Source organism: Urocampus carinirostris, chromosome 11, assembly GCF_059441175.1.
Source record: "Urocampus carinirostris isolate Australia breed hairy pipefish chromosome 11, RoL_Ucar_1.0, whole genome shotgun sequence".
Taxonomy (NCBI): Eukaryota; Metazoa; Chordata; class Actinopteri; order Syngnathiformes; family Syngnathidae; genus Urocampus; species Urocampus carinirostris.
Genome location: NC_142359.1, coordinates 22,962,432 through 22,973,683, shown reverse-complemented (window position 1 = coordinate 22,973,683; position 11,252 = coordinate 22,962,432). Strand labels below are relative to the sequence as shown.

The window sequence follows — 11,252 nt, the reverse complement described above, 5'->3', positions numbered from 1 at the left end:
GGCAGCCTGTTCATGCAGGTACTGTATATGCATTTCTTAGACGCTCTTGAATAAAAAATGTTTTTCAATTTTTTGGGGGGCTGGGTTGGTGTTTGGACTTAATTAGAAGCAGGTATTTTCATACATTCACCATTTTTATGCTCCACTGACAGAAAGGAAGTATAAAAAAACAATTTTAAAAATACCTGCAGCGACGAATATGACCTTTCTTTCCAACACTCCTCCCAGTCCTCTTGCCTTGACCCTAATGTGGTCCGCCCCGTACACTCTGGTAAAAGTCAGAAAGAAGCAAATAGGCGCAAAAGAAAATAAAGCATGATGGCTTTTTGAACTCAGTTGGGCATTATTGACACATACATAATAGAGACAATATTTAACTAACCATTTTTCTGGACACCTCCGAATTTAAGTATGTGTTAGTGTTGGGCATGTTACTTTTAAAAAGCAATAGGTTATAGTTGCTGCGATTGGCTGGCAACCAGTTCAGGGTGTCCCCCTGCCCACTGCCCGGAGATGGCTGGGATGGGCATTGTGTTTCATCTCCTTACATCTCATCACACTGTTCATTTTATTGTGCATTTCACATGCTACAATGGCAATAAATTTGTCACTTACAATGCCTAGAATAGAACAGAATAATAGAAGGGAATTTATAGTGAAACTTGGCAAATGCACGACAAAATTAACATTCTTCTCTGGTACCATAACAAAAAATACTGTGATAATGAGATAAAATCTACTGCCCTTTCTCAAGTCATCTATATCCCTGGTTGTCCAGTGCTCTGACAACTAAGCCGAACTTGAACCTGTTAAGACTGTTCAGGGCACAACAAAACGGTTATGTTTCATGGACTTTTTCTTCTGTGAGGAACCCACGGAGTGTTATTCAGTGATTATATATTTCATAAGCAGTGTTATCATTTATTTGCTGACTTTTATTGTGAATATTTCAGGGGGGTTGTTTGGCTATTATTTATTTTCTGCCTTTTGTTCTGTGGAAGAATACAGAAATGTCATTTAATTGTGGCTTTCTGGAAAACAATACAAGTTGACATGAAGGCCCTCCTGCAATCGTCACACTTTTTCTGTTTCAAACTGACTCTGGGCCCTCATCAGAGAAGAAAAAAGATATGTTCTCCGGGTAGAAAAAAATGGGGACCCCGTAATTACATTTGGATGTTTTTTGCAATATCCGATGTTCAGTGAAGTATCCACTTAGTCCACGAGGTGGCGCCAATGACCCAACAACTACAATGATTTAAACTTGCAGCGATCTTTTATTGGAAAATAAAAGAAGTAACGGAACATGTTACATGCCTGAGAACAAACAAGTAACATTTCCTGTGCGTTTCCCCAAAACCACAAGTTGTCTTGACGTACTCCACGCACGCGCACTTCGATGGGCGTCTTCTTATTTTGTCGCGTCATACAGTCTAGGTGGAGTCAACAAGCGCCAACACAAGTAGGACTTCTTTATGCGGGAAAAAAATCTATTTCTGTCAGGAAAGACTTATACACGAGGATGGATCTTACACATTTACAGGTAAACTTCTTTCACCTTTGGACTTTTATCTCTACTTTGCTCCCAAACTACTGGCTGCACTCTACCCTTGTTGATGCTCATGTCAAGTGACTTTTGTTAGTTTTTGTTTTCTGACTTGGATTTTTTTTTTTTCAAAGTATACATCGTTTTAATCACATCAGATTTCCACCAACTTGTACATATGGACTGTATGTAATGGACTGTATGTAATTGAATCCCTCGAAATATGTATACTAATTATTATCAGGTCCTACAAAATAGTAGATGAAATGGCTTTTATTGTATAATTAATGTGTGTTTAAAATAGACTGCTATTGTATAAATAGATGCGTTTTAAATGTGATAATGTCCTGGTGTTGTTGATAGTTGAGCTTGTTAGCCTTAGAATTGTAAAATGTAACCAAAAAAATGACTGTTAAATGACAACACCCACCACACTTTTATTTTGAAAAAAGTTCAAAAATACTTTCATCACCCTCACTAACAACATAATTGATTTGAGAAGTGTTAATAAATCACCACGACTGTAAACGATAACCAATCAACATATTTACAAAAGGTGAATGAAGCAGGTCACTGGAAGATTAATATAATGACTCAGATGAATGTGCCATTCATGTGTAGAAATAATCAAAAATGGAGCAGAAGGACATCATGGTGATAAGGGCAATGATGACAATAAGTAATTGTTGCTAATGCAACGGAGGGATACAAAAAAAGTGATGTTTCCCAGAGGAATGTGTTAGTTGGGTAGTTTCGGGCTCGGAAGCCGGTTGTACAGCTGGATTCGTTCCGGATAAACAGGTTAGCCCGGCACCTCTACTTTGTTGCTTCACAATTCATACCAGCATTACCTTGACCTGAGAGCGCTGTTTGATATGGAACCCAACTTGTAACTCAATGTACTCAGACATCATCCCTAAGTCTGAGGATGTGGTTCCTGGATTTGCTTCTTCAAATAATACAATTATGTAATAATTCTAAATAAATAATCAAAGTTCATCTAAAACAGGGGTCTCAAACTTAATTTACTTGCGGAGCTATGGTCTGGGTGAGGTTGGGCCAAATCAGGTTTTCCACCAAAATATTCTGATGAAAACATTCCACTGCTTTTAAAAATAATTTTTGTTTTTTAAATTCCCTACATGATAGGGTCGAAAAATAAAAATGGAATAGTATTAAAATCAATCAGGAATAAATTCTTTCGTAAGTCGCTGGGGCTGCACTTAAAACGGACAGTGTGTATGATTTAGTGCCTTTAGTGGTGGAAAAAATAATTTATTTTAAAAAAATACTTATTTAAAAATAAAACAAACTACCTTATAAATGTGCGATAGATAGATAGATAGATAGATAGATAGATAGATAGATAGATAGATAGATAGATAGATAGATAGATAGATAGATAGATAGATAGATAGATAGATAGATAGATAGATAGATAGATAGATAGATAGATAGATAGATAGATAGATAGATAGATAGATAGATAGATAGATAGATAGATAGATAGATAGATAGATAGATAGATAGATAGATAGATAGATAGATAGATAGATAGATACTTTATTCATCCCCGCAGGGAAATTCACATTTCCAGCAGCATCCCTGAGCTGAGAACAATACAATAATAAAGCAAAGAGAATACAATATACAAATACCCAATGTGACGTATTATTATAAATACTGTATTTTCCGGACTATAGGCCACACCTTAAAAAGACCAAAAATTGCCAGAAATTCCAAAGTGTCCCTTATAATCCGTTGGACTTTTTAGACCGGAAATGCAGAACCGGTAATTAAAATCTGAAATGCATGATTACTCTGAAATGCTCCTAAATGCAGTAACCGTTTATGAATGAATCGAGCTAATTTAGTCATGATAGCAGATTTTCTACATTTATGTTTTATGATTTTTTTTTATTTTTTTTTCCTTGAATGCAATCTCGCTTCAACTGTAATTTTAATTTTACACGCCTTATATATAAAGCAAATGGCTCAGAGCCTTAAAGTCATGACATGAGCCTCACCAAGTTTTGAGGTAACATAATTGTCTGCAATTGTCTACTAGTGATCCCAAGAGCGTTCTCCATTTAGGCCCCAGTGCTGTGGAATGCTCTTCCCCCTAAGATTCGATCTGCAACCTCAGTGGAAATGTTTAAATCTAAACTTAAAACACACTTCTATTCTATAACATATGAATAACCTATATTTTATGGTGACAATATCTGTGTATTATTTGCCCTCATGTAGGTTTTAGATCAGGGGATGGTGTCATAATAGTCTGTGGTTTGCAATAATCTGTGGTCTGTGCAGCCCTTTGAGACTCTTTGTGATTAAGGGCTGTTCAAATAAACATGACTTGACAATCTTGCTGCGATGGGCACCCCCCAAAAAACAGACCTAAGCCTGAAATTGTGATATTTGTTTACTTCAAGTCTCCAGTTTGATTTTTTCCTTGCACTAGCTTTTGATTGCAAAACAGAACACAGCGGCATCTAGTGGGCAGATAATACACACAGTTTAAACTTTTCATTCATACGGGGCCTCGGACTATTACACTGAGGGCCACAAGATTAATAATAATAATAATAATAATTTCCTTTGTATTGTCATTCTTTGTAACAATGTACATAGAACGAAATGTCGATACACCTGACCCGTTGTAGCGAGTCGACCCCGAGCTAAAAAAATCAGAGAAAGGGATTTTCTTAACTTTGTCAATTTTGTGAGGTTAAATCGAAGACGTTCACGCCAAACTATTTCAGGCTTATATCTGACCTTGACATCTCTCCAGACCGAGGTGTCGAGATGATCCGCTGACTCCTCGGACCAGACATGAATCTGCTTCCGTCTTAGAGTTGCCAACCTGGAGATGTCCAAATCCCGGCCGAGTCCTTCGGCTCTCATCCTGGACATGGCCAATAATCAGCGATGCTCCCGAGTCAACGGCGCGTTGGATCGGATCACAAGGCCGCGGGCCAGTTCCACTGATAAAACACCTGTGGTAAATGCATCTCGTTTGCTCATTTTTTTCAGAATGTTAAAACACGTTGTGTATGACATTGACTTAAACTAGTCATTCCATAAGAATTTCTGAAATTAGAGCGGCACCAATACATTCTTTAAAAAGTGGTATTGTTTCGACTGATGGCAGCATGGCGGCGCAGTGGTTAGCGCGTGTGCGGCACAGTTCTGAGGTCATGAGATCAAACCTCCTGTGTGGAGTTTGCATGTTCTCCCCGTGCTTGTGTGGATTTCCTCCGAGCACTCCGTTTTCCTCCCATAATCCTAAAACATGCATGTCAGGTTAATTGGCTGGTCTAAATTGTCCCTAGGTGTGAATGAGCGCCCTGGTTTATTCCTGGACGCTGGCTATTTCAGCTGAAAATGAAAATCTCCATTCTGATCCCTGTATGATGCAGAGCCTATGGAGCCGTAACATCTAGCAACCAGCATTTGGGTTTTTATTCCGGTACATTACAGTTTCCAATTGTGCAGTTTGAATAGTGATGAGGTAATGAATACAATTTTATTTTATAACTACAATAACAGCGCAAAATTTTAACAATATGCTCATTACACATTGCTTTCCCTCATTTCCTGCGATGCATTCATTAAAAAAATTACAGCAGAAAAACACATTTTGGCGGTACATAGTATTTGGTTGCAATTCATCGCAGTATAGAGCCATCAAGCAGAGGATTTTCTGATAACACACTAACATTAGTATTATATTTTCGACTCGAACATCTGAAAAAATATCGTCCATAAGAGAAGAGTCAGCCTGAAATTCTCCTAGTCTTTGAGCCCACACCAGCAAGGGAAAGCCGGACTTTGGCTGTCCGTCTTCGTTTTTAGCAGTCTCCTATTTATGTATTTATGGAACTTGTTTTAACTAATTTCTTTATTTTCAAATGAACCATTTCATTTTTTATCCATCTAGTCATTTATCTGTTGAAATACATAAATAATTCTAATACAGATACAAAAATATACGGAACGGAAGTTCTTTACCGGACAAAGAGCCTTTGAGCATTTAATATGTCACAAAAGCAAAGGATGTACCGTCATCACCGCAAAAAAATAAGGAAGAAAGCCACAAGTGATGCAATGTGTATTGCACGATGTGATACTCAAACTTTCGGAACAAAATAGTTTTCCCAAGTGATTAAGAATCTCGTATCGGTATCGTCACACGCCACTGCCTGTCAATGCCGAGATCCAGCTCATTACACTTAACCCTGAAAAACAAAGGCGACCATATGATAAGATGTGATTTAAGCAGATTTGTTGTCAAAATTGCACACTGTTGAGTGTGACTCGGGCGCAAATGAGCTTCCTACAGGCTCAAGACAACATAAATGTCAAGTCAAGTCATGTTTATTTGTATAGCCCTCAATCACGGAGTCTCAAAGGGCTGCACAGAACACAGATTATTGCCAACCATAGACTATTATGACACCATCCCCTGATCTAAAACCGACATGAGGGCAAATAATACACAGATATTGTCAATATAAAATATAGGTTATTCATATGCTATGGAGTAGAAGTGTGTTTTAAGTTATAATGCCATTTTCTCCCGAACCATAGGGCTAGGTGAATAAAACTTGCTTTTCTAGGTTGGACATCACGGTTAGATAATATACAGTACTATCCGTTTTATGTGGGGGAGCAAACCCCTACCCCAAAAATGGCCTGGAGAGGGATGGGCGCTACCAGGCTGTGCTTACCCAAGACACACCACAGGAAGTGGTGCCCCTGTGACCCTGGCGGTTAAGGGATCCATGAACTGTGACCTGAGAGCAAATTTTAGCTTCTCTGAGAACAAGTCCGTTAAAACAATAAATAGTGAATTGACTTCCTTGTTTGTAACAATTAGGGAAAGGCGGGAAGTGAGTGTTGTACTGCAGCCTGCATGTTTCAATTTGTGTGCGTGTCTGTGTGCAAGTTAATGTTGATAACCTCAAAACTTCTTAGTGCCAATGTATATGATACAACCCCCCTCATTCTATGACAGAGGACCATTAAACCAGTGGGAAATGGATGTTTCATCAGTAGTGTTACAAAAATATGAATTGACGGTTGAGAACTTGTTAGGTGCTACATTAAAATACATTTTGAGACTCTGGTAATTATTTGGACAAGGAAGTAAAACCCAAAACTGCAATAATGCAGTAATTATAATTATTATTCAATTATCCCTAACTGACTGTAGCTTGTCGAAACACAGACCACAATTACAACAAACCCCATGGAAATGCACATGCATACCTCTATCAGGTTGTCAATAAAATCCTTTTTAGGGGACGTACTAAACTTTTACAAAGAAGCCTTGTTCTATTCTTCTATTGTCCAAACAATGAGTAGGTCAGATGATTAGCAGATGATTTAGGGTGTTTACACAAAACATGCAGTCACCGCGCATTTGTGGTGATCACACCCGCTTGACAACCTTCACACGCCTTAGGGACCACATCCATTTAGCAACACACAAGGCTGCCCAAACCAGTTCCACTTCGCTTGTTTTTAAGTGCCCGGACGCATTTCGGCTTCCCGGTCTCAGACGCCGGTTGTATGCGGTGCTCGCATGTTGCTCTCTTTGGGGGTTTTTTGATCAGCAAAGTAGTTGACGGATAGTCTTTTTAATTGACCTACACAGGATGAAGACACACTGCGATTTCTGAGCCCAGAAGAGAAGGAATGCCTACAGTTTTTTGAAGAGACCATTGGCTCACTGGAGAACAGTCTAGAGGACGAAGAGCTCAAACCTGAACTTGTCGTCAATTCTCCAGCAAGTGGAAGCCTTTTTGGCCAAGAGATGGATGGACAGCCTGAAAGCCTGGATCTTTACACTGTAAACTCGGTCGCATCCAGACATCTCGGCGCTAAAGATCTGGATATCATAGACCTGGTTCGCCCAGATCCAGACATGATGCTTGCCAAACTACCAGTCTTCAAGCCATCCACTCCAGGTACTTTATACATTTATTGTGCTTGCTAAGTTTTATCCAAATTGAGTCTTATCATCTTGAATTTTGTATTGCTCAGATTTCCAGAGTATGGCAATTAACCCCGAGAGCCACTTTGAGATAAAACCAAGACACGATCCTCTGGACCACTCTGCTGGCTACGAAACGTCAGATTCTTACCATCCAGCGGGCTGTGTCCCCACCCCGGTTCTTATTGCCAAACAGATAGCTGTTAATCAAGCAGCAGGCACACCCACCAGTTCGGTTTTACTCCAGCGTCAGCGCAGCCACGAAGGAGCGTCCCCCCTAACTGCGGATCCCCCATCAAAGCAGGGTCCTCCGACATTAGCCAAGCCTACTAGATACCCAGCCAACATCAGTACGATTCTTGCCAACAAAGAGCTTCAAAATCAGCCGGTATCCAACATAAATCTTCAAGACAGGCGAGCAATGATGCTTTCCAATTTAACAGGAGAACCCCAACATCTATTGCATGAGGATTCCAAGCCAAATTTAGTTCAGAAGTTGAGAAATGCTCCCGCCCGCAGTGTTTCCTTTAATGACCCCACACCGGAGAAAACAAGGATGGAAGCGCTGTCTAAGCTGGGCCTTGCCAAAAACAATGCCATGTCAGGAGGGACATTAGTTCATGATTCTGTTAACTATGTGGCATCAAGTCCAACGCCACATACAGAGGTCAGTTACAATACTACTTTAAAGACCAACATCCATTCACCAGATTCACAGGTATCAACATTGCCAAAAAACAACTCATCCGTCAAAAGAGCAGATAGTCTGACTTTGCAGTCCCCCAGGAGCTTTGAAAACAGAGAGGCTTCTGTAAGTCCACCTCATGTTGAGAAAAGAACAGGCGCACCTCAGTCAGACGTCATATCACTAGAAATAAACAGCTTTGGTGGTAAATCCATCGTGGTCGCTCCAAGTCACACAAAGAATGACCATGCGACCGCTTCAACCAGATCTGAAGCGAAAGTTCTTCCACCCGTGCTGGCGACCCCTAGTGAATTCAACAACTATGGAGGAAAGTCCAAAGTCCTGAACTCTGCAACCGAAGCAATCGCCAGAAGCGACCTTCCTGACATTCTCAGCTCCCTCATTGACGTGAATCAAAACATACCGGTCAAACCCCAACCATTACCTGCCAAGCTCAACAGTTACGGGGGCAAGAGTCGGACCATTACCCCCTCCATTGCCACGCAACGCCCTGCGGACAGTCAAACGAGGGCTTTCAAAGGCCCAGCTCCGATTGCTGCACCAAGAAACCCTCAGACCCCCACTCACAACACCAGCATTGCAGCTGCAACAGATGCAAAACGAAGAGCTTCACCCATGTTTCGGCCCCAAGGCATAACTGTGCAGTTTTCTGGCCGGGGGGCACCGGAGGAATCTCGCAAGCAGGCCCTAAAGAAACTCGGGCTTCTTAAAGAGTCATGGCATACTTAAGCAATGTCCCTGCTGCGGAACTTTGATGGGGAAGGTTGTCATACCTCTCCAAAGGTTAAGGTGCGGTTGCAGAAACCTAATTACTCAGAGAAGATAGACCAGCACAGCCTGTTCTCCTTTTTTGGAAATTGAACCTGCTGTCTGGACAGTTCTGATGACAAATTTCTTTGTTTGCAATGGGAACTTCTATTTTCCTACTTTGTTCTTTTCTGTTAGCAGCATTCAGGAAAGAACATAAGTCTGAGTGCTTTTCTTGAGAAAATAGAAGAACTAACATTTTTTGTCAACAAATTAAGGAGCAGGTCTGTGGTTGTAGGGAAAAAAAAAGTTTGGGGATTACATGTTGCAACAACATTCTACTCTTATCATAAAATTTTGTATTTCTGTGCTTTTCATTTTGCAAAAAGAATAATTTCATATTTGAAGTTTGTGCAGGGAAAGACCAAAGCATTGTACTTGGCAAAAGCACTTCCATGTTAAACTTTCCATTGCTCCGAATCGTAGTCAGGTGGCAGTTAAGGAATATATTAAGGATCATCTGTGTGAAACCCTATTTATCTAGATGTGTTTTTATCAGACTCCATCTCCTGTAGGAAAGCTACAGTAACTTATGAAGTATATTTTGTGTGCTACCACACGGTTTTACTATGTAAATTTGTTTACAGACTCCGGTTTTTCTGTAGGGCATCTACAGTTACTATGAAGTGTCTTCTCTACTGTATTTTATCTACAAAGAGATTAAGTGTGTAAGAGCTAATGAATAAACAATGCTAGGGTTGAACATGCGTGGCAATCATTAAAGCAAATCATGTGACTCCTTTGTAAGTATTAGGTCTTTGGAGTGACTGTGGAATGTAAAAAATGAGCTTAGAAAGTTCAATGATTGGCTGCACAATTGGAATTTTCACCAAGCTTGGATGTGAAAGACCCAACAGCACTTGGTTAGAAGGTGCCCTAATAATCTATTGGGACATGGCTATTCATTAAGCAGTTCAAGGAGTAACAATGTGGGTAATTTTGGTAAAAACATCTGAAGACATTTGGTTTATTTTCAAAACAACATACTAAAAAATGTGTGACTTTCTTTTAAAAAAAACAAAGCTCTGCTGTACACAGTTGATTTAACCCCCACCCCAAAAAAATCTCTTATACACATTTTTTCAGGGACAAATTCAAGCACTTTTTAGGGACTTTCAAAGCCAATTTTTCAATTTTTCCAGTACCAATAAAAGAAAAAAAATCCGGTTGTGAACCATGTATTGTGCAGAGCCAAAATGTCTGAGATTTACATATACTATTTTGAATCTTGCATGTACATTTATCAAGTAATACGATTTTTAGATCTTGGACAAATCTCTCCCCATATACTGCAGTTGTTTGATAAAAATAAAGAATATGTAGTTTATATTTTCAGTTGCGGGAAGTTCTTCCCATTACAATTTAACACAGGGAAACACTATCTACATTTTTTTGCATGGCCCATAATAAATGTCCGCAATTGATGTGCAACCCATGCATTAATACACATTTCATAGTGCCCTGTTTAGGGGTAGTTTGCATCGGTCTTCTTGGGCGCCACATGTAGGGGGCTATGACTCTTCATAAAACAATGACATTCAAACTAATGGCAGCTCCCATTTATCAGAAGAGAAGAAATGCAATGGCAAAGCAAAGCCACCAGAGCAGGCGTGTCAGCGTCATTTTGAAGCAGACTTATTGAAAAACATGTCAACAATTTCAAGCATTTTACCCAAAATTCAAGCACTTTTCAATCCTTGAAAACAGAACATTGAAATCTAGGCATTTTCAAGGATTTCAAGCACCCGTACGAACACTGTTAATTGATAACATTGGGTTATAGTTTACAAAATTACCCCCAAAATGATACGTTGCGTGTAAAACAAAAAAAATAACGGGGACGTTTTTTCTCACTAAACGACCAGAAAAGTTCAATTAAATGGATTCATCAGTTCATTTTTAACCAATTTGAGTTATTTTTGTGTGTCTCATTGTGGTGTCAAAAAAAGGGGTTAGCGTTAGAATCCAGGTTTTGCTTAACATGTTTCATTTCACAACTACCTTGCTTTATTATCTTTTTGGTCAGAAAATAGCTCCTCCCTAACCAACAAATTCAGATTACAAAGGAAAAATAATCTGGATAAAAGATCATCTCTGTTCTTTTGATCGTTTTAGAGCTGTAAAACAGCATCTGCAAACGATTCAGTTAAAAGACTTTGTGCCAAAAAATCTCAAATAGTTTCACATTCATT

At 39.5% G+C, this 11,252-nt stretch overlaps 1 protein-coding gene across 1 annotated transcript; it reads left to right on the top strand.

The window, feature by feature from the left end:
* The first annotated feature begins 1,447 nt into the window (after window positions 1–1,447).
* On the top strand, window positions 1,448–9,797 carry proser2 (proline and serine rich 2). Its single transcript, XM_088348711.1, has 4 exons — window positions 1,448–1,543; window positions 4,341–4,550; window positions 7,209–7,521; window positions 7,598–9,797. The coding sequence occupies exons 2-4, from the start codon at window positions 4,419–4,421 to the stop codon at window positions 8,980–8,982; spliced, it is 1,830 nt and encodes a 609-aa protein (XP_088204837.1). The 5' UTR covers window positions 1,448–1,543; window positions 4,341–4,418; the 3' UTR covers window positions 8,983–9,797.
* Window positions 9,798–11,252: the final 1,455 nt, after the last annotated feature.